This window comes from Cololabis saira, chromosome 16 (genome assembly GCF_033807715.1).
Source record: "Cololabis saira isolate AMF1-May2022 chromosome 16, fColSai1.1, whole genome shotgun sequence".
Classification (NCBI taxonomy): Eukaryota; Metazoa; Chordata; class Actinopteri; order Beloniformes; family Belonidae; genus Cololabis; species Cololabis saira.
Window position 1 is genome coordinate 36,417,392 of NC_084602.1, and position 22,979 is coordinate 36,440,370.

The following is a 22,979-nucleotide window of genomic DNA, read 5'->3' on the forward strand; positions in this document are numbered from 1 at the left end:
ATGATGATGATGATGATGATGGTGATGATGATGAAGGTGGTGATGATGATGATGATGATAATGATGATGATGATGATGATGATGATGATGATGATGGTGATGATGATGATGATGATGATGATGAAGGTGGTGATGATGATGATGATGATGGTGATGATGATGAAGGTGGTGATGATGATGATGAAGGTGGTGATGATGATGATGATGATGATGATGATGATGATGATGATGAAGATGCTGATAATGATGATGATGAAGGTGGTGATGATGATGATGATGATGATGATGATGATGATGATGATGAAGATGCTGATAATGATGATGATGAAGGTGGTGATGATGATGATGATGAAGGTGATGATGATGAGGATGATGATGATGAAGATGCTGCTGATGATGATGATAATTATGATGATGAAGGTGATGATGAAGGTGATGAAGGTGATGAAGGTGATGAAGGTGATGATGATGATGAAGATGCTGATAATGATGATGATGGTGGTGATGATGATGATGATGATGATGAAGATACAGAGCGTCTGGTTTTCCTCCAGGGAGATTGTGACTGGCTGTGAAGGTGGTGATGAGGATGATGAAGATGCTGATATAGATTACTGTAACTAGCCAGCAGGGAAATGTGAACCAGCTGATCAGATCCTGCATCACAGAACTGGGCCGTGTCATTAAAACCGGGTCCCATTGATTCTTCCTGCGCCGTTCGTTAATGAACAGTACCAACGCGGGACGGCGGCTCCGAGTCTCCTCACATCGTTTCTGGTGGATTTACATTTATCCATTATTGAATTACAGCTAATCATCTTAAAAGACTTTTAAACAATGAAATACATTTTTCATACAGTTAATTTTGCTTCTTTTCCCCCCGTGATGCTTCAGGCAGGAGACGGCGTCAGCATCCCTGTTTCCGGGGGGGGTTTGTCCCGTCGTCATGGTGATGATGCATAAATGGATGAACTTCCCGACTCCGGTTCGGGCTCCAGATCTGAAGTTGTGCAGATACGGGTTTAAAGTTCTGACTGCGTCTGGCACCATTAGCTGAAGTCCCACCCCCCGCGCTGAAGGAAACTCCTGCAGCTGATCCTCGCCGGAGGATCTGCTGAGTCGCCGGCGAGCGTTCGCAGCTGAAAATCCCTTGTTCAGAAGTCTTGGTGGTGAAACCAGGAGGTTCTGCTCACATCCAGTCAGCAAGCCGTCCACCAGAAACAGTACCGGGTGTCCTAGAGGTTGGGGGGCCTTGAGGGGGCCCGTAACACGAGGTTTGCCCAGGACCTCAGTTAGACCAGAACCGGCTCTGCTCTCTGCTGTCCAGAATAAAAATAAATATCAGTGACTCACCAGGTGATCATCTTCCTTCTGTTTCTTATTTTAGCCTCGAGGTTTAAGCAGCATCTAATCAGAAAAGTAAACTGCTCTTAATTACAGAGAACACAATAAAATAAATAAATGAATTAAAATATATATATATATATATATATATATATATATATATATATATATATATATATATATATATATATATATATATATTAAAATTAATTAATTAATGTATTTATTAATTAAATAAAATATATATAAAAATATTTATATACATGTTTATGTGATATATATATATTATATAAACATATATTAAAAAGTATTTGTATATATATATATATATATATATATATATATAAAGAATATATAAAAAATATTGTTATAAAATAATAATATAAAAAATATTTATATATATAATATATATAGAAAAGATATATATATATATATATATATATATATATATAGATATATATAAATAAAATATATATAAAAATATTTATATATATATATATATTTATATATATATATATATAAATATATATATATATATATATATATATATATATATATATATATATATATATATATATATATATATATTTTATATATATATAGAGAGAAAAAATATAAATATATATATTTATGACATATATTTATAGACATATACAAATTTTATATAAAAAAGTATATATATAAATATATATAAAATATATATTACAAATATTTATTTATATAAATAGAATATATATATACATAAATAAATATATATATATATATATAAATATATATATATATATATATATATATATATATATATATGTATGTATATATATTTATGTATATAGGCTATATATTCTATTTATATAAATAAATATTTATATATTTTTGATATATTATTCTCCATTGATACGCTCTTCGGTGTCGGAGGAGTTCAGTCTTCCTGCTTGTATTTATTTATTTATCTCCTTCTTTCCCCCCCGCTCGTCTCAGCTGACGGTGACGTCGGCGGCTGCGCTGACGGAGCAGCAGAGGTTTGAACCAGAACCAGCAGAGGTTTGAACAGCAGAGCTTTGAACCAGCAGCTCTAACCGGGGGGAGCAGCGCAGGGACGGGGAGCAGACATCCACCGCCACGGCCCCCGCAGAGCGGCCAGCACCAGCGGGGTCTCTGCGCACCGGATCCGCGGGGAGGATGAGGACGGCCGGGGGATAAACCCCACCAGCCCCGCCGCATGCAGACGCGGGAGCGCGCACCGGCGGACCGAAGAGCGCGCCCCCGCCGCGGTGCGCGCAGGTTCCCGTCCCGGAGATGCCGCTGATCGGTTATTGATCAGTTATTGATCATCTCTGCTCTGCTGCAGCTGCATCCCGACAGGAGCGACAGCAGCATCCTGAGCTGCTGCCGCGGAGAGGAGGAGGAGGAGAGGGAGGAGGAGGAGGAGGAGGAGGAGGAGGAGGAGGAGGAGGAGGAGGAGGAGGAGGAGGAGGAGGAGGAGGAGGAGGAAGAACAGGAGGAGGAGGAGAGTTGACGGGAGGAGGGAGAGCCGCACGGACGGAGATCCATCCGGACCCGGAGGTGCAGCCTTGAAACCCCGACTCCTCCTCCCTCTCCGGCGGGGAGACCTGGAGGATCCGGGGCAGGATCCGGGGAGAGGAGGATCTAAGGAGGATCTAAGGAGGATCTAAGGAGGATCTATAAGGAGGATCTATAAGGAGGATCTAAGGAGATTCTAAGGAGGATCTAAGGAGGATCCAGGAAGATCCAGGGGATCCGGGAGGATTTAGGAGGAGAAGGATCTGAGAGGATCCAGGAAGATCCAGAGAAGAATCTAGGATTTGAGAGGATCCAGGAGGATCTAGGATCCAGGAGGGTTCAGGAGGATCCAGGAGGAGGATCTAGGGAGGATTTGAGAGGATCCGGGGAGATCTAAGAGGATCCAGGAGGATTCTGACCAGCACTGATCCAGCTAAACCTCCTATGTGATTTTTGCGCTTTTGCGCTTTTGCGCTTTTGCGTGATTTTTGTGTTTCTCATAAGTCGCTTTGGATAAAAGCGTCTGCTAAATGACAGTAGTGGTTTAGTATTCAGAGGGGATCCGGGGAAGATCCAGGAGGATTGGGGAGGATCCAGAGGGGATTCTGAGGGGATCTGGGCAGGATCTGGGAGGATCTGGGGAAGATCCGGCTCCAGCTGGGTCCCGCTAGTCCGAGGAGTTCCCGGCCGGGGAAGACGCGAGGCTGCTGGGGCCGAAGAGGAGGAGAGGAGGGGGGCCGGAGCTCCAGCATCTACAGACCCCCAACCCCGGAATACAAGTCCAGGTGAGCAGCATCCTCTGATTCTGGTTGTTTCTGGTTGTGGTTTTATCAGCTCTTTAATCTGCTGCCCCTACAATTCATCCCTGTTTGTGCACAAACAGGGATGTCATGATCATCATGATGAAGTCCAAAATGGGAAACTATGGGCAGATATAATGTATTATTGACTCTTTTGGTATAGATTTTAATTTACATTGGGAAAATGTTGTTTTTGGTTTCCATTCTTTCCCTAAGAAAGAAGGAAAATGTTACTTTTTGATAAATCTGTTTTTATTTCTTGCCAAATTTCATATTCATAAGAGTAAATTTTCAAAGAAAACCCCTTGTTTTTTGGTTTTCCAGAAAGAAATGGAACTTTACTTGAAATTAATCCTAAAATCAACAAATGAAAAGGCTATTAAAACCGTAGACTTGTATTATATATTTAATCTTCTTGAATAACAAACATCACCTCTGGCACATGTTCTGTTTTTTTATTTGTATACTGTTCTTGTATACTGTTTTGTGATAATTCTTTTAAATAAAGTTAAAAAAAAAAAGTCCAAAATGGGTGTGACGTAAAAGTAATTGACGCCTGAGCGGCTGCTGATTGGCTGAACACCTGGATCCACCACTTTAGCTCGTGATGCTGGAGCTTTAACCCCCCAGGCGGGAGCGAGCAGAGCGGCGCGCTCCCGCGGGCGCGTTCCCGCGTCGTGATGATTAATCAGCAACAGCTGCGTCTCCGCGCTGCCGGTGCGTCTTTACGCGCGGATCAAGTAGCTCCAGAACCAGAGACGCGGGGCCAAAATAGGGAAAGGTGGAGAGAGGGAGGCCTGGTTCTGCTGGTCCGGGGGGGTCACAGGGGTGGGGGGAAAAACTCCCAATTTAACCCTGAAACTGTCACCTGGAGACCCGGAGTCACGTGTTTGTAGGTGGTTTTATGCAGAAATGGTTTGTTTTGGTCCATAAAACCAAACCGGTGTTGTGCCAAAAAGTGATTGCCTGCCAGAATCTGATTTCTCCCCTGAAAATGGGTCTTTTTTACAGAAGAGTATTAGGGCCATGCAGGAGAAAAAATATTTGAGGGGAAGATTTTTTTTTATTGTGCACTTTGAGAAAAAAGTCGAAATGTCGAGATTAATGTTGAAATACAATTTCAAGAGTAAAGTCAAGTGCAAAAGTCGGCTTTTTGCTCAACATTTCGACTTTTTTCTCGAAATTGTATTTCAACATTAATCTCGACATTTCGACCTGTCAAAAATTGATTGAAGGCCAAATACAGTTAATGAAAGGTTGTTTCTACCTAAATATGACTTGATCTCATTCTTGAGCTTCATAATAACTAGAGCTCACAGGATTGCTTTTAACTCTTTTAAAGGACCATTACAACACAAAATAGGCATTTTCACCTGCCAAAAATTGATTGAAGGCCAAATACAGTTAATGAAAGGTTGTTTCTGCCTAAATATGACTTAATCTCATTTTTGAGCTTCATAATCTGAAAATCTGACGTGTTAGCGCTATCGCTCAACGGGCTGCTGTGCGCGCTCCCGCGGCCAGATAATCAGAAGAAATCATATTCTGGCAGGCAATCACTTTTTGGCACAACACCGGTGTTCTGCCAATCCTTGCTACCTTGCCGAAAAATGCTACCTAATGGTTTTCTACCTTTGCAGAGCTTCAATTTTACTGTGTTTTACTCCCTAAACAACTTCCTTGTCTCTTGCCAGGCTGTCATTGTAAATAAGAATGTTCTTAATGACCTGCCTGGTTAAATAAAGGCCAATGACTGAATGAATATCAAATAAAGCGATATAATTTTTTTTCTCTCTCTCTTTATCGTATAATGTTCACAAAGTGTAATGCAATTCATGTCATGGGTAGTGTATTTTGAAGGATCAAATACAACATCCTATATTATCAATTTTACATCGTGCAAGAAATGATTGCCGTCGCAATCAAACTTTGAAAATCGACTGTGCGCATGCGCAGAACCACAAAGTAGCATTTCTCGGCAGGGAGCACGGATTGGCAGAACACCGGCCCATTATTCACTAAGAACCCAGTAAGAACTCCAGCTGATGGTTCTGTTTGTTTCCAACAGTTAGCGGCTTCATTTATCGATCTGGGAGGTGAATTAGAAGTTATTCAGGTCCTCAGGGCTTCGAGCAACGGTCCAGTTCCAGATGTGTCGCTTACTTGGGAAAGAAAACATAAAAAGGGATTTTTATCATTTGTTCAAGCTTTATTTGGTGATTATTGATGATAAGCTGTACATAGAGGGTCTGCATTGACGTCACTTCCCCACTGGACCAGTCCCCTTACTCGCAGTGGCAGAAACAGCTTCAAGCTTGGAGAAGACGGGATAACAGCTGATTATCAGCTTAAATTAAAGGCAGTTGGACTTGACAGTGACCCGTACAGTTACCTCAAGAACCAGTGGTCCATGGACATTAATATTTGGTACAGTTACCTCAAGAACCAGTGGTCCATGGACATTAATATTTGGTACAGTTACCAAGAACCAGTGGTCCATGGACATTAATATTTGGCCACAAATAGTTTCCTGATATTTATATGTACTAAATTTCTACTCCGGGGAAATACACGAAGCAAAGCTTAAAGGCTTACAAAAGTCTTGACGCTTGGTCCGACTTCAAGGCAGGATTTGTTGTAAAATTAAAGTGATGACGACACCGAACTTTATGATTTGACCGTTTAACGTTAGCTACCAAAAAATCCAACATTACCTGATACAAAATGGGAACCACAAATCCACGTTTCGGTGTCTGGAATCCAGTTGTTTCTGTGAATTGCAGCGATCCATTTGTCAAGATTATTTTTCAGCAGTCTGTAAAACGATAACTCAGATTTCTTGCTAAATCTATGAGTACAGTCGATCGCACAACAGCTCTTTCCCATTTTAGATGTTTTCCAGTTGCTCAAACTGAAAGTTTACGCTGACACTCAGTCTTTCTGACACTCAGTCTTTCTGACACTCAGTCTTTCTGACACTCAGTGGGCGAAACATGAAGTCGCATCTGTGACGTCATGCGCATTCGCTCTATTGTGATTGTTTCATTATGACGTTTGTAGTTTCAGTTTTTGGTGATATTTCCATTCGCGGGGGTCGGGTAGTTTTTCCTTTGTCATCTTTTCTGTCTTCATCTTGTTTGCTAACAAACAATGAAATAAGAAGGAAACAGATTAAAGAAAAGGGGAAACAGGAAGTGGTACGTTGCTGCCCCCCAGTGGTCCGGAGTGGTAGTTTTCGGATTCCGACTATAACCACGCTAGCTGCAAAAGATGTTTACCAGACTCAGTCAGACTGACGCATGAAAATGATCTCCATGAAATGGGTCTGACATCGCTACTATTCACGCCTGTTTCTATCGGTACAGAACGTACCGAGCCAATCACGTTGGGCTTTATGCTGCGACTCGTCCAGAAGCGTCCGAGAGTAACTTTCCAAACAGGAAGAATTAACATACTTAACATCCAAAGACTAAACCAGGGTCCACAACCAGGTTCGTTAGTTAGTCGGTGGATCCTACCGGGTTCGGCAACTAAAAGTCACTAGAGGAAGTTACAAAATACTGCATAACAACTTCCTGTTTGAGGTCTGCAGGTGGAGAAGCGGCTGGAGTCATGAGCATCGAGAATCAGCATCATGCTGGAAAACTGTAACACAGAGGAGGCGGGAATATCCAGTAAAAATAACTCTTTAACTTCTTAAATAGATTCTTCATTTGATCTTTATTAGAAAAATGTATTCATACTTTTTTTTCAAATTACAATGTCATCTGTATTTGATGCTTAAAAATAATTGGTGAGTTTGCTTTAAAAAAATGAATAAAGAAAAAAAAGAAAAAGTAGATCTATTTATCTATAAGACGTTAATAAAACTAAACGTTAATCAAAGTTTAATTTGTTTAGAAAAATTGTTGAATTTATTAAAAAAATGTCAATAAATTGGAATCTTTATTTGATGAAATAGTTTAATCTGTGATAAAATAAATTGCTAGAAAATATTTAGAATATTTGTATTTATTATAAAAATAATTGAATTTATTGTAAAAAAGAACTGATTTTTACAAATAAATAAATACATTAGAAAAATACAATGATATTATGTGTAATGTTGATTTTAGATGATAATTTAAATCCACATCTGAGGAACTCTAGAAACCTCCAGTGTTGGACTCTGTTCTGGAAACATATCATTTCATGTGGTTTTTGTTTCTGAGTCTCAAAAGGTTCTAGCGTTGCGAGCGGCTTCCCTGACCTCCTAAATGCTGCGAGGCTCGTTGAGGTTTCTGCAGATCCACCCAGATGGCCGACACGCAATAAAAAGACAGAAAACCCCAGTAAAACAAAAAGAGGAGAAGCTGCGGGTCAGTGGAGCCGGAGAGGCTCTTCCCTCCGGCCTCGATGGATAATTCATGGCTGCAGTCGGCTTCACCTTGTTACCGCAGCTCCATGCTCATAATATCTAAAGGGTTAAGTTGACTCTTTCTGTTTTTTTCTTGTGGTATTAAAAGTTCAAACAGAAAAGTTGTGTCTCGTTCAGGAGCAACTTTGCTGGCCTGTTATTTCCCCGTGGTTTTCTTGCTCTGCTGCGTCGGTTCTCGCAGGAATTAAAGAAACTGGCTTCGGTCCACAAAACGAGGTTCTGCTGACTCGGTCAGATGGAGGTTCCCTGTCTCAGCTCCTGCTGCCGCTCGCTGCCATCCTTTTCTCCCCTTCAGATCGGCTTCAGATCAAAAGCCTCTTTCGTTTAAACATCTGAGGAATTTAATTTCCTCTTATTCTCAAATTCCATTAACTCAAAGTTTATTTCTCTGATTGATATTTGTTTCCGTGACGTTATCGAGGATGGGATCTCTCCAATGTCACAATGAACTGAGGATTTCTTGCAGGATAATCGTTTGAGGTCTCAGTTTCAGGCGAATAAAACCTCAGATGAGCAGCTTTTGTCGCTACGCCACCGTTTATTTAACCAAACGAAAATCAGCAGGGAAATAAAGCGATGAGGGCGGTTCTGAAGAGCTCGTTACGGCTCCCGGGGGACGTGCTAATCATCGGCCCTTAACGAGCTGATCATCAACAGATGTGCTGCCTCTTTAAAAAAGGAGGAAAAAATGTGCAGTTTGCTGGTCTGGAATAGGGGGGGGTGTCATAACACGATGCCACGAGGGAACGACGTAAGCAATGGCCGTAGAGAAGCAGTTGTTTCTGCACGTGGCAGCTGGCAATTATCCCAGCAGCGTCGAGAAAACCTGCCTCCGTTTCAGGCCGTGCAAAACCCAGAGAAAGAACTACTTCTCCGTTAGACTCTGTTACAGCACAATTAGAAGAAGGCTGATTAAGAGCCGTTTGTTTGGACGGTGGACGGGAAAAGTCCTCTTCAGTTGGGGAAAAACATGGACGAAGTCTGCAAAGTTGCACGTGAACAAATCCCAGGAGATCCAAAACAAAGATCTACGGTGGCCGAGACCCGCTATTGCTGAAAATAAAAGTAACGCTGCAAACGGAAAAAAAACGGCGCTGCAAATAAAAGAAACGCTGCAAATAAAATAAAAAAAACGACGCACATAAAAAAGTCACATGGGAAGTGAATTACCGGGGACTATTTTTGCCGATGCACCGGTGTTTCACATTAAAAATTACACGTAGCGACGTTGAACACTAACCTTTTAACTTATTTTCTCGTTCGTTGTTCTTCTTATTCCTCGCTCTTATTATTTCTTCCTTTTCACTTACGTCCTCTTCGTCTTCTTCTTCTCCTCTCACATAAAAACACCGGTGCATCAGCAAAAATAGTCCCCGGTAATTCACTTCTGTTGTGGGTTTTTTATTTGCGTCGTTTTTTAAAAAATTTCCAGCTGCGTTTCTTTATATTTGCAGCGTTTCTTTTATTTGCAGCTGCGTTTGTTTTCATTTTCAGCGTTTATTTTATTTGCAAAGCGTTTATTTTATTTGCAGCGTTTCTTTAATTTTCCACAATGGCGGGTCTCGGCCACCATAAAGATCATCCGTTTATTTTTCATAACACATTTAAAACAACCTCAGTTGACCAAAGTGCTCAAATCAACAATAAAGTAAGCAAATATACCCACTAAAACAAAATAAAAGCATAAAAACAAAGCAAATGACAGCATCTCCTAAAACTGTAGGGACAACAGTGTTAAATAAAATAATATTATATGTATAAATTAGGGCTTAAGATAACGCGTTAACTTAACGTTCTCTTAACGTCATCTTAACGCTGACAATTTTTTTAACGCACGATTAACGTGCAGGATAAAAAAAAAAAAAAAAAACGCGCGTTATATAATTTCTGGTGGTCGACGGCACCGTAGCTTGAGGAAAAGTATGGTGGATTACTGCGTGAACTTTTTTGAAAAGCGAGGAAAGATGGAGAATGAAAAGGGACTTTTGAGCAGCAAGTTCACCTTCAAAAAGATGCAGATGGTTCGCTGGACAAGACTAAAGTTATTTGGATGTCGATTTGAAATGAATTGCCATTGAAGTACGTTGAGTCTCAAATATCACTGAGAGAGCGCACCCGCACCCCCCCCTTTAAAAACAGACAAGCCTTTTGTTTGAGCCTTTTATTTTCCTCCATATGAGGTTAGACATAATTACAGGGAAAATTGAACTGACCAATGCACTTCTTGTACAATGTTTGTGATGCATATGGTTCATTGTTTAACATTGAGCTGCTTACAAAAAAAAACAAGGAGTCTTAAGTTAGTGTAAGTGTAAAGTTGGGGACTACATTGTGTTTGTATTTATGAAGGAATGTAACATTCAGGTCAAAAGCTTTTTTTTGTGGAAGGTTGGCATAAAGCAGCATATTTGCCCTTTTTCATATTATTAACAGTATTAAAAAAATACCTTAAGGTAATTTAGAACATCAAAAAATGTGTGAATAAATGTGCGATTAATATGCGATTAATTGCATTTTTATTAAATAAAAGACGACAGAAGAAAGTTATTGTGAGGATGTACAGGACTGTCTCAGAAAATTAAAATATTGTGATTTTCTGTAATGCAATTACAAAAACAAAAATGTCATGCATTCTGGATTCATTACAAATCAACTGAAATATTGCAAGCATTTTATTATTTTAATATTGCTGATCATGGTTTACAGCTTAAGAAAACTCAAATATCTTATCTCAAAAAATTAGAATATTCTGGGAATCTTAATCTTAAAATATAAGCTATGATCAGCAATATTAAAATAATAAAAGGCTTGCAATATTTCAGTTGATTTGTAATGAATCCAGAATGTATGACATTTTAGTTTTTTTAATTGCATTACAGAAAATAAAGAACTTTATCACAATATTCTAATTTTCTGAGACAGTCCTGTATTTGCATTATTTTTATTATGTCTTTAAAGAAAAAAAAGGAAAGAAAAACGGCTTAAAAGAGTTGTTTTTAGGTTCTGCATGACTGTAAATATCAGGCGTATGAGTTACGTAAGATTGTGCTTTAAAAAGGCATTTAATGGCTGCTTTTATTCAGAAATAGCCCTTCAGTCAGGAATAAGAACAGAAGATGTCCCTTTCAGGTTCAGGTTCAGAGTGGCGTAGCGTTGGCCCAACGACGTAAACTAGCAGATAAACAAACCTGCAGGGACGTCGGGGCAGAAGCAGCGACTTCCATGATCCGCATCTCTCTGGAGACGTTTGCAGCTCAGACTAAACCGGCAGCGGCCCCCGAGGGCCCGGCGCAGCTGCTAAACCGCCAAACAATCAGGCCCCACCGAGGGGGGGGGGCTTTACATAAACCCCCTGTTATATCATGTCATGAGTCGGCTTGGTCGACTGCTCATTAGCCTCGTTCTGCCTCCGGCAGCGGCTGCTGGCTCTGAAATAATGGTGAGGTCTCGTCCGGGGGAGCCGGAGAGGTGCTAAGATGCTTAGCTGGAGCTTCTTTAGACGACGTCTGCAGTTCTGCTGTAATCCTGCTCCGTATGGAGGTGTTCAGGTTTCACTACATCATCATCTGACATCTGGGGTCCTTGTTTCTGCCTCTGCTTTTTTTTCTTATTGTATTTTCTTAGTTTGTTTTTGTTTCTGTCAGGGTTTGACATCCCCCCCCAGTTGGTTTCTGTTTTGCCCCGCCTGTGTCCCATCTTCCCTGATTGTCTGCACCTTTGTCTCGTTACCCCCTTGTGTATATCTGGTCTTGTCATTCCCTTGCTCCTTGTGGTTCCGTACTGTGTTTTCCTCCATGTGTCCTGCCTGTTTTTGCTCCAGTTTTTTTATCCCTGTTTCCGTGTGTTTTGATCCTGCCAAGCAGCGCTTTGTTTTTGGTTTGGAAAATAAACCCTTTTTGTTGCGAACGCCTCGCTCTCCTGCATCTGGGTCCTCACCACACCAGCCCTGACAGTTTCCAACGGCACAGTTTCGACGGTACGGAAGAGTATTAGGGCCAGGCAGGAGAAAAATTTAAATATTTTACAGGAGGAAGATTTTTCATTATGCACTTCGAGAAAAAAGTCAAAATGTCGAGGAAAAAAGTCAAAATTTCGAGAAAAAAGTCGAAATGTTGAGAAAAAAGTCAAAATTTCGTGAATAAAGTCGCCTTCTCTTGGCTCGCAAGGACCGGTCATGTTTTTGAATGCATGCACTACATTTCCTCTGGTCTCTGCTTTGGGGAAAAAAAGCTTCAAAGTACCGTATTTTCCGCACTATAAGGCACACCTTCAATGAATTACATATTTTAAAACTTTTTCCATATATAAGGCGCATCACATTATAAGGTAACTAAATATATGGTAAAATACCGTACTATAGTGGCTGGGGTTGAGTTACGTATCTACCTGACGGAGCTGCGCTACAGGAAATGCTACAAAATCCTACAGCAAATGCAAAAAAAAAACCAAGAAGAATAGTACCGTATGTCAAACTTTATTAACAAAATAAAAACCAGCTTTGCTCCGTCTCGTCAAAGTCGCCATTATGCAAGTCAGCGTCGCTGCTGTTGTGTTGAACGTCTGTGACTTGAACCAATCCGGGCTCCACCCTAGGAATGGGTGATATTTTACCGTTCATGATATACCATAAAATAAATTCCCCACAGTAAGAATTTGTATCTCGCGGTAAAAAACGATAAATTCCCGTTGATGACGTTTTTGTGTAAAGCCGGATTTATGGTTCTGCGTTAAATCGACGCACAACGTACGTGAAGGAAGGAAGGAAGGAAGGAAGGAAGGAAGGAAGGAAAGAAGGAAGGAAGGAAGGAAGGAAGGAAGGAAGGAAGGAAGGAAGGAAGGAAGGAAGGAAGGAAGGAAGGAAGGAAGGAAGGAAGGAAGGAAGGAAATGAGCCTGAAAGAAATGACCCTGAAAGAAAGACAGAAAGAAAGAAAGAAAGAAAGAAAGAAAGAAAGAAAGAAAGAAAGAAAGAAAGAAAGAAAGAAAGAAGGATAAATTCCCGTTTGTGTAACAAACATGGCGGATCTGAGTCATTCCAGTTTTGCAGTACAGGTGTAACTCATTTAATTGGTTTTTATTAATTCAATTTAATTGGTGTAGTTTAGTAGCATTTAGTATCTTTTAGAGCAGTGAATTGGGGGCTCCAAAGACTGAATGTGGTGATTGTTGTGAATTGTTTTATTATTAGGGATTTAAACAGATAATTCCTGTTTACTTAAAGCTGTTAAATGTTAAAATGCTGTTAAAAGTTAAAATGTGTAAGATGCACTATTTATATTATTTACAGTTTATTTACATTTAGTATTTACAGTTTATTTACAGCTCTTTACAGTAAAGTGAACATGAACATAAACGTTAAATGGATTGTACTGAAAATACCCTATTTCCGGTTTCAAATGGAAATGCTTTTATTTTGAAGTCTACAGGAAATGGTCTAACGTGTGTTAACCGTTAGCTTTAGTTTCTAACTGACTGCTGAAGATGTCGGAAAAAGGTCGGTTTTCTCCCGTTTTTCGTAAGCTGCAACTTGTTTTGAGGAGAATAAATGTCCGATTTTAAGGCCACACGTTCTGGTTATTAAGAAGAATCTTCTGCTCCACAACAGTGATAGATTTATAGTTAAAAAGGTGGAGTTGAATTGGTATTTTTTTTATCGTCATTTTTATCGTTATCGGGATAAATGCCAGAAATTATCGTGATACATTTTTTAGTCTACCGCCCATCCCTATTCTCCACCCCACTGCGGTTCATCACAGGCAGAGGTGGACAGAGTACTCGAACCCAGTACTTGAGTAAGAGTACAAATACTACTGGTCAAAATTTACTCCGTTACAAGTAAAAATAGCTCAGTCAAAATATTACTCGAGTAAGAGTAGAAAAGTACTTGCTTTTAAAAGGTACTTAAGTCTCCAAAAGTAAATGCTTTTACATTTACTTAAATTTCTTATTTTCCACATCAGTAAATTACTATATTTTTTCTAAATTAATTTGAGTTGTAAATGTCTGTGGTTTGTCTGTGCCCTCGTTTTTTACTCGGTCGAACTCAAACATTGAGTTAAGATATAGCCAAGGATTTTGTGAAAGTCCCTGCTCCGAGTCCGGCTCATTATCAGACTCAGACGACTCAGCGGATTGTCTTTCTTCTCCTGACGCAGGCGTAGCCATTGTTGCTGCTCTGTCTTGACAAACGCAGGCTACTTTAGCAGTATCGTTTTGAGGAGGCTTGACGTATTTCCGCTTTACGTACATCCCAGTGGAGAGCGTGCACTGTGATAGGTCTCCTCCTTTGACAAAAACAGCTTGTGTCCAATAGGATTTTAGGGAAGAAGAAAAAAGAGCAGACCTGAAAGTAACGAGTACTTTTCAGCCTTCCTAGAAATGTACTCGAGTAAAAGTAAAAATATTTGTCTTGGAAATGTATTCAAGTAAGAGTAATAAGTACCAAAGAAATCTAATACTCAAGTAAAGTACAAATCCTCTGGATATGTACTTAAGTACAGTACTCGAGTAAATTTAATCTGTTACTGTCCACCACTGGTTATAAATAATTTAAACATTGTAGAAGAATTTTTTTCCCTACGCCGTTGGTGTACCGCAGAACCATAAATCAGCCTAGACGCTCATACATGGCTGGCGCTAGGACCCCGCGGACGCATGCCCTTCATGCTTCCCTGCAGCGTCTCATGCAAACACAAACACACGGACCTGCAGAAACATTTCTTTATATCATGTCTGTCGCCCGCAATATTTTTTCTTTTTTTTTTTGGCTAGCTACAAACTCTATACATCCCATAATATATAATAATATGCCTGCGCTCTCAGCAGCGTTACTAGGCAACGAAGCAGGTTGACTCCCGTTGCAGAACAGCTGCAGAGGCTCCTAAACGTAAATGATCATTGATTTTTTTTTTTTTTTTTAGGCCTGGCAGGGGGTCTCGTTGGCCTGGCGGCCCCGCCAGGCCTATATAATGGTAGGGGAAACACTGATCCCAGTGGAGAGCGTGCACTGTGATAGGTCTCCTCCTTTGACAAAAACAGCTTGTGTCCAATAGGATTTTAGGGAAGAAGAAAAAAGAGCAGACCTGAAAGTAACGAGTACTTTTCAGCCTTCCTAGAAATTTACTCCAGTAAAAGTAAAAATATTTGTCTTGGAAATGTATTCAAGTAAGAGTAATAAGTACCAAAGAAATCTAATACTCAAGTAAAGTACAAATCCTCTGGATATGTACTTAAGTACAGTACTCAAGTAAATTTACTCCGTTACTGTCCACCACTGATCACAGGAAGTGAAGCCGGTCTGGTATAAAACCCGTAAACAGTTTTTCTCTTGTGCTTCCAGGTGGCGGCGGTTGAAGGAAAGCACAGCCCCGTGCTGGATCCCGGAGGGAGTGTAGGTGCGGTTAGGAGCCTTGAGAAGCAGGAGGGTGCATGGAGGGTACCAGGCCCGCGTCACCCGGGTCGTCGGCCTGCCTGTGGCTGGGGCTGGTGTCCGTGGCGCTAGCCGTCCTCAGCTCCGAGGCCCGGACCACGCCGAGCCCGCCGCTCAGCCCCGCCAATGCCACCTGCCGGGGGAATTCCAAGTGCCAGACGGGGATCATCCTCCCCATCTGGTACCCCGAAGACCCGTCCATGGGGGACAAGATCGCCCGGGTCATCGTCTACTTCGTGGCCATGATCTACATGTTCCTCGGGGTGTCCATCATCGCCGACCGCTTCATGGCGGCCATCGAGGTCATCACCTCCCAGGAGAAGGAGATCGTCATCAAGCGGCCCAACGGGGAGACGACCACCGCCACCATCCGGGTGTGGAACGAAACCGTGTCCAACCTCACGCTCATGGCCCTGGGCTCGTCCGCCCCGGAGATCATGCTCTCCGTCATCGAGGTCTGCGGACACGAGTTCAAGTCCGGGGAGCTGGGACCCTCCACCATCGTCGGCAGCGCCGCCTTCAACATGTTCGTGATCATCGGCCTGTGCGTGTCCGTCATCCCCGAGGGGGAGGTGCGCAAGGTCAAGCACCTGCGGGTGTTCTTCGTCACCGCCGGGTGGAGCATCTTCGCCTACATCTGGCTCTACATGATCCTGGCGGTGTTTTCGCCCAACGTGGTCCAGGTCTGGGAGGGCCTGGTCACGCTGGCCTTCTTCCCCATCTGCGTCATCCTTGCCTGGGTGGCGGACCGGCGGCTGCTCTTCTACCGGTTCATGCACAAGAAGTACCGCGTGGACAAACACCGGGGAGTCGTCATGGAGACGGAGACGGACCGCTCCAAGGGCATCGAGATGGACGGCAAGATGGTCAACTCCCACTTCATGGACGGCGGCGCGGCCAGCAACCTGATGGGCCTGGTGGAGAACCGGGAGGTGGACGAGTCCCGGCGGGACATGATCCGCATCCTGAAGGACCTGAAGCAGAAGCACCCGGAGAAGGAGCTGGACCAGCTGGTGGAGATGGCCAACTACCACGCGCTGTCGCACCAGCAGAAGAGCCGCGCCTTCTACCGCATCCAGGCCACGCGCATGATGACGGGCGCCGGCAACATCCTGAAGAAGCACGTGGCGGAGCAGGCCAAGCGCAGCGCCAGCGTGCCGGAGGTGCAGGTGGACGAGCCCGAGGAGTACGTGTCGCGCGTCGCCTTCGAGCCCGCCGCCTATCAGTGCCTGGAGAACTGCGGCGCCGTTGTCCTGACCGTCGCCCGCAAGGGCGGCGACCTCAACAAGACCGTCTACGTGGACTACAAGACGGAGGACGGCTCGGCCAACGCCGGCGCCGACTACGAGTTCACGGAGGGCTCGGTGATGTTCAAGCCGGGCGAGACGTTCCGCGAGCTCAGCGTCGGCATCATCGACGACGACATCTTCGAGGAGGACGAGCACTTCTTCGTACGGCTCAGCAACCTGCGCGTCCTGGAGACGGAGGACGAGGTGCTGTCGCCCAACAGCCTGCCCTACCCCAAGGCCGCGCTGGGGTTCCCCGCCGTCGCCACGGTGACCATCCTGGACGACGACCACTCGGGCATCTTCACCTTCGAGAGCGGCTCGGCCCACGTCAGCGAGAGCATCGGCGTCATGGAGGTGAAGGTGCTGAGGACGTCCGGCGCCAGGGGCACGGTGGTGGTGCCGTACCGCACCCTGGACGGACTCGCCAAGGGCGGCGGCGAGGACTACGAGGACACCTACGGCGAGCTGGAGTTCAAGAACGACGAGACCTGGTAAGTCCTTTCCCTTCTTATGTGTTGTTGGCGGCTTGAAACGTTTTTCTCTGGCTGGATCTTCTGCTTCTGCGTCTTCGGCATTGTGACGTAGGATTGTCAAATTGGTTTGATTCACCGCAACAATCGGCACAGATTACTGTTGTAATACTGTATTTGACCCAGTCTTTGTACGTTTTGACCGTATAGAAACGTAATTCTTGCCATTGTAAGAATGAAATATACTTGCTGTACTCTACTGTACGACGGAGTATTAGGGCCAAACTAAGACAAAAAAAAATGGAAATTACGAGAATAAAGTCATGAAATTACAAGAATAAAGTCGTAAAATTACAAAAATAAAGTCGTAAAATTACGAGAATAAAGTCATAAAATTACAAGAATAAAGTCGTAAAATTACAAAAATAAAGTCGTAAAATTACGAGAATAAAGTCATAAAATTACAAGAATAAAGTCGTAAAATTACAAAAATAAAGTCGTAAAATTACGAGAATAAAGTCGTAATATTACGACTTTATTTTTGAAAACTGGGCGAAGTTACACTAGTGATGGATAAGCCCTGAATGCAGGCATTGTGACGTAGAATTGTCAAATTGGTTTGATTCACCGCAACAATCGGCACAGATTACTTTTGTAATACTGTATTTGACCCGGTCTTTGTACATTTTGACCGTAAAGAAACGTAATTCTCCTCAGTTGTGTGAAATAAGACCTGGAAACAGGCATTGTGGCATAGAATTGTCAAATTAGTTTAATTCACCGTACAAATTGTTACAGATTACTTTTGTAATACTGTATTTGACCCGGTCTTTGTACGTTTTGACCGTATAGAAACGTAATTCTTGCCATTTTAAGAATGAGATGTACCTGCTGTACTCTACTGCCCTTACTTTTTAACAACTGGTTTTATCTCTTTTCTTATCATTGTATTTGTTATTTACTGTTTAATTGTCAGAAAATCACCTTGTTCAGCGTTTGCTTTCGGTGCAGAGACGCTGTCTGACATCATTTAAGTGGCCGTTTGCACTAGACTTGTAGTTCTTTGTGGTCTTGGTCTTGTCTCGGTCTCAGATAATTGGGAGTCCGTTGCACACCAAGGTGATAGAATCTGATGATCAGCAGTTCTGCCTCTTTCTTATCATTTTATTTCATTTTATTTGTTATTTACTGTTTAATTGTGTCTTGCTGCTTTTAATGTTGATGTAAAGCTCTTTGAATTACCTTGTGTTGAATTGTGCTGTATAAATAAACTTGCCTTGCCTGTAAAGCAAAGTGTGTGCAGGCTGTGAAATAAACAGAGCAGGGTTCCTCTCCAGAGGCCCGATCACGTCTCAGAAACGGCCTCGTGTAGATGCAGTCACGCAACGCTCGGCCCTGACGGTCCTCCTACTACGATGCAGCGCTGCCAGATCTGCCCACTCGCTCGTGTTTTCGTAGCGCGGCGTCGTCCACAGATGGCACCGCTGACAAGCCCACATAACGCTCACAAATTACCTGAGACATCACTATTACTCACACAGGCTCACTGCCAGGATGCAAAAACTCCTTATTCTACGGCTCCGGGAAAAGGAATCAAACCTCCACGTTTCAGAAAACCAGCCGCCTAATAACCGACAAATCTGCAATCAGGGCACAAAGACGGTGGGAAAAAAAAACCTAATGACAACAAAAGCGGCGGGGATTAAAGAGGCGAGAGGAGGGTTGCTTAAGTCCATCCTGTTTCCACGGCGCTGTGACGAATCCCCGCTGAACGCTTGTCATCTCCTGGCAGGAAGACAAGCGGCTTCACGGCAGAGCGTCTCACCGGGGGAAGATGGAGAAGCATTCAGAGTTTACAGAGAGACGAGGGAAACTAGACTAGAACTAAACTAGTCAAGACCAAGATTAACCAAGACCGAAACCAGAAACAAACCTAGTTCTGTCCTGATCCTGAGTGATTGTAGAACATCATCCTGGTTCTAGTTTCCATATGAGCTTGTTTTTAACTGCAGCTCAATAACACAGAGAAGTGGATGATGATGTTGAACTCACTATAAATGTTTCCATCCATCAGCTGAGATCAGATATGTGTGGCGACTGCACTACCGCTATTTCTACACTATTGGAGGATTGACTCCAGAGCTTTTAAGGATTGACACGACTACTAACTAGTCCCAAAGTATCTAGCAGAATAACCAGCTCCAACACCCCCCTCCACCTCAGAAAAGTAGTGAATAGTAAATGTTACTGATTTAAATTGGACTGAATTTGGAGATGAAACCTGAATTTCAAATATTAAAGATTGAAATTACATTATTTACCATTATAGTAATCAGATTACACCGTATATCAGCATCACTAAAATGGACCTGATGTTTAATCAATCACGATATGCAAATATTATTCATATATTTATTCACAAAGGCCGTTATAAACACAAAACTGTAATTAAATACAGACACATGCAGATGCACCAAAACATTAAATCAGATGCAAAATACAAATAGTTTACAAAACTGTACATTAACCAGAGGAAGAACTGCTGATATCGTCATCTCAGTTATCAGAGTCCGAGACCTGGAGAGACCGAGACAAGACCAAGACCACAAAGAACTACAAGTCTAGTGCAAACGGCAAATGCTCCAACTTAAATGATGTCAGACGGCGTCTCTGCACCGAAAGCAAACGCTGAACAAGGTGATTTTCTGACTCTTGAAGCTCAGGCCGTACATACAGCAGCTATTTCATGACAAGTTTACCTCATACTTCACGCCGCAACTCAAAAACCAAACCTAAAACAGCGAATGCAAGGCAAGGCAAGTTTATTTATATAGCACAATTCAACACAAGGTCATTCAAAGTGCTTTACATCAACATTAAAAGCGGCAAGACACAATTAAACAGTAAATACTACTACTACTACTACTGCTTTTATCCAACGCGACTTACATATGAGAGAACAACACAAGCATAAATAAAACAACAAATAAAATGATAAGAAAAGAGGTAAAAAGAGGTAAAAAAAATGATAAGAAAAGAGGTAAAACAAGCACAAGTTGTTAAAAAGTAAGGGCAGTAGAGTTCAGCAGGTACATCTCATTCTTACAATGGCAAGAATTACGTTTCTATACGGTCAAAACGTACAAAGACCGGGTCCAATACAGTATTACAAAAGTAATCTGTAACAATTTGTACGGTGAATTAAACCAATTTGACAATTCTATACCACAGTGCCTGTTTCCAGGTCTTATTTCACACAACTGAGGAGAATTACGTTTCTATACGGTCAAAACGTACAAAGACCGGGTCAAATACAGGATTAGAAAATGGGAGCTGATTCAGAGCGGCACTCATCTGTGGCGTCCCCCTCCTCGGTAACCAGGTCCCTCAGTCCGCCGGGGGCCGGTTGGCCCCGGGGTGGGAGCTCGGAGCTCCTGAGGGCCGAGGCGTCGGCGGTGGGGGGGGCGAGTCCCGGGGCCCGCTGAACTCTCGGGGTTTGGCTTGATTTATGTGAGACGAGCGGTTTCTATGGTCCTGAAAACTGCTGAGGGACTGGAGAGTGATGCTGTCGTGATGTTGTTGGTATTATCAAAGATACTCTATACAGAAGATAGAGCATTACCATTACTGCCAATGATATGAAATGGTCTCCACTTCCTGTCTCCTTTTTTTTTTTTATTTATATTTTTTATCCCGGTTTTTTCCCCATTTAATCACCCAGTGCTCCTACCTAACAGTCCTGGGCATTGCCATCCTCTACCAACCCCGGGGGGGGCCCTGCACTGAGCTCAGGTCTCCTCCTTAACCTGAGGAGTGAGCAGGCCGCATCTTTTCACCAGACAGGGTGGGGTTCTCCGGCCGGACGTAGTGCGTGGAAGGATCACGTTATTCCGGCCGGATCCTCCCCACCCCATCTGGCGCCCCGGTTGGCCAGAGGGGGCAGTATAGCCCAGGACTGTGTGCATGTTTTTGTGAGGGTAGCTCCCATTAGCTACCCAAGGGAACACGGGGAGAACATGCAAACTCCACACAGAAAGATCCTTTTGCCAACCCCACCCAGGGTGTGGGCGCTGAAGTCATGGGGGAACTAACACGCACTTCAGTGCCCACACTTCCTGTCTCCTAAGTGGGCGTGGTCGCCCCTCTCCCCACATCGTTTTGGAACATACAACACTAGATACAGTACAACTTAGGGTTAGGTTTGCGCCTATTTGCGCCTTATTTCGCCGCTCTTTTTTTTTATCTGCTACCTTTTATCTGCCGCCTTCTATCTGCTCTGCTTTATCTGATATCAACCCAGTACAAGATCATCGGATCAGTCTAATATTCTTTTTTCCCTTCCAAAAAGACTTCAATAATAACAATAACAGTATTATTAAGCAAAGAAGCAAGTTTTATTTTAGTTTTAAACTTCATTTTATCCGATGGGAAAACGACTTTGGCAGTTCTGCAGTGACCGACGACTCTGAGCAGAGCTATGTATTATTATTATATTATATTATATTATTAGCTATGAGAGCCAAATCATGCGAGAGTGTGTTGCTCAGACAGAGACAGGTCTCAAACAAAGTTCATTTTCTCCTAATTTGTCGGTCTGAAAATTGTCATTTTGGTGTCAGAATGTTCAGAAGGTTTGTGGCTTTTGAAAAATGGGTCCCATATTTACTTAGGTTACTATGGGGCGAAGGAATTGGTAATAATCTGTGCTCACGTTCACTTCTCCCATAGGACTCAATAGACTCAGGACCTGCTGTTATTCTCCTAAAGGGGCAGTGGGGAAACCCACGTGACGCAGATACAGGAAACACAACCGTAGTGGGGGGTAGAGTTTATGGAACGTCTCTGGTATTATCTGCCTTTTTTCTTTTACATTGTGTTGCATCGGTTTTTGCTGTTTTTGCTTTTGTGCGGTAAACATTTTGATGATTGTTGGGACGTCTCGCTCCGTCTGGTTCTGGTTCTGACCGACCTGTTGCTCGGACTGGTGGGAACCAACGTACGCATTTTAGAGGTGATAATCTTGCATTTTTTTTGTTTTTTTATGAACGTGAGATGAAAAGATCGCCATTATTTGTTGGGTCATGTGTTAGCTTAACTTAGCCAAAGTACGAGGTAGCTTTATTTTTATTTTCTTCTTGCACAAAGAAAGAAATCCACCACCAAACACTTGCAGCGCTAAGTTGTTCTGATGCGTTAAATTATCAATATGTGGGATAAACGAATTGTTTTTATACCAGTTAATTTAAAAAATATGCCTTTTTATGTTCTAAATTAATAACTTTGCAAATTGTAAATGGTGTTAAACAGTTTTAGCTGCGGGATGAGGCTAAGCTAGCTCTTCCTTCCACTTGTTATGATCAGCTAAGCTAAGCTAACGGACTGAAAAATGGCAGTTTCTCTTTTTGTAGCATAATTGGGATTAGATTAGATAATTATTTATTCATCCTTCAGTGCGGAAATTCGCTTTTTTTAATTTAGCATAAATGCTAGAAGAGCTAAAATCAACTGATGCTTTTTTAATGAATCAAACAATCTTCAATAAATGTTTATTATAAGTGCTGGTATAATGTAAAATATATGTATAATTTTGACTATTGGAGTAAGGTTATTTTTTTTTGCATTAATCAAGCTAAGCTAAGTGCAGCTAGCCCGGCTCTAGCTTGTAACGGACTGAAATGCAGGTCACGTCGATAACTTCTGTCTGGACCTGA

The 22,979-nt window shown here is 42.4% G+C and overlaps 1 protein-coding gene across 2 annotated transcripts in view; it reads left to right on the forward strand.

The window, feature by feature from the left end:
• The first annotated feature begins 2,857 nt into the window (after nucleotides 1-2,857).
• Nucleotides 2,858-22,979, forward strand: part of slc8a3 (solute carrier family 8 member 3) — a 143,629-nt gene continuing 123,507 nt past the window's right edge. For both annotated transcript variants that reach the window (XM_061743663.1, XM_061743664.1), the window contains exons 1-2: nucleotides 2,858-3,650; nucleotides 15,420-17,289. In XM_061743663.1, the coding sequence (XP_061599647.1) occupies nucleotides 15,509-17,289 (1,781 nt within the window). In that variant the 5' untranslated portion in view covers nucleotides 2,858-3,650; nucleotides 15,420-15,508. The remainder of the gene's footprint in view (nucleotides 3,651-15,419; nucleotides 17,290-22,979) is intronic.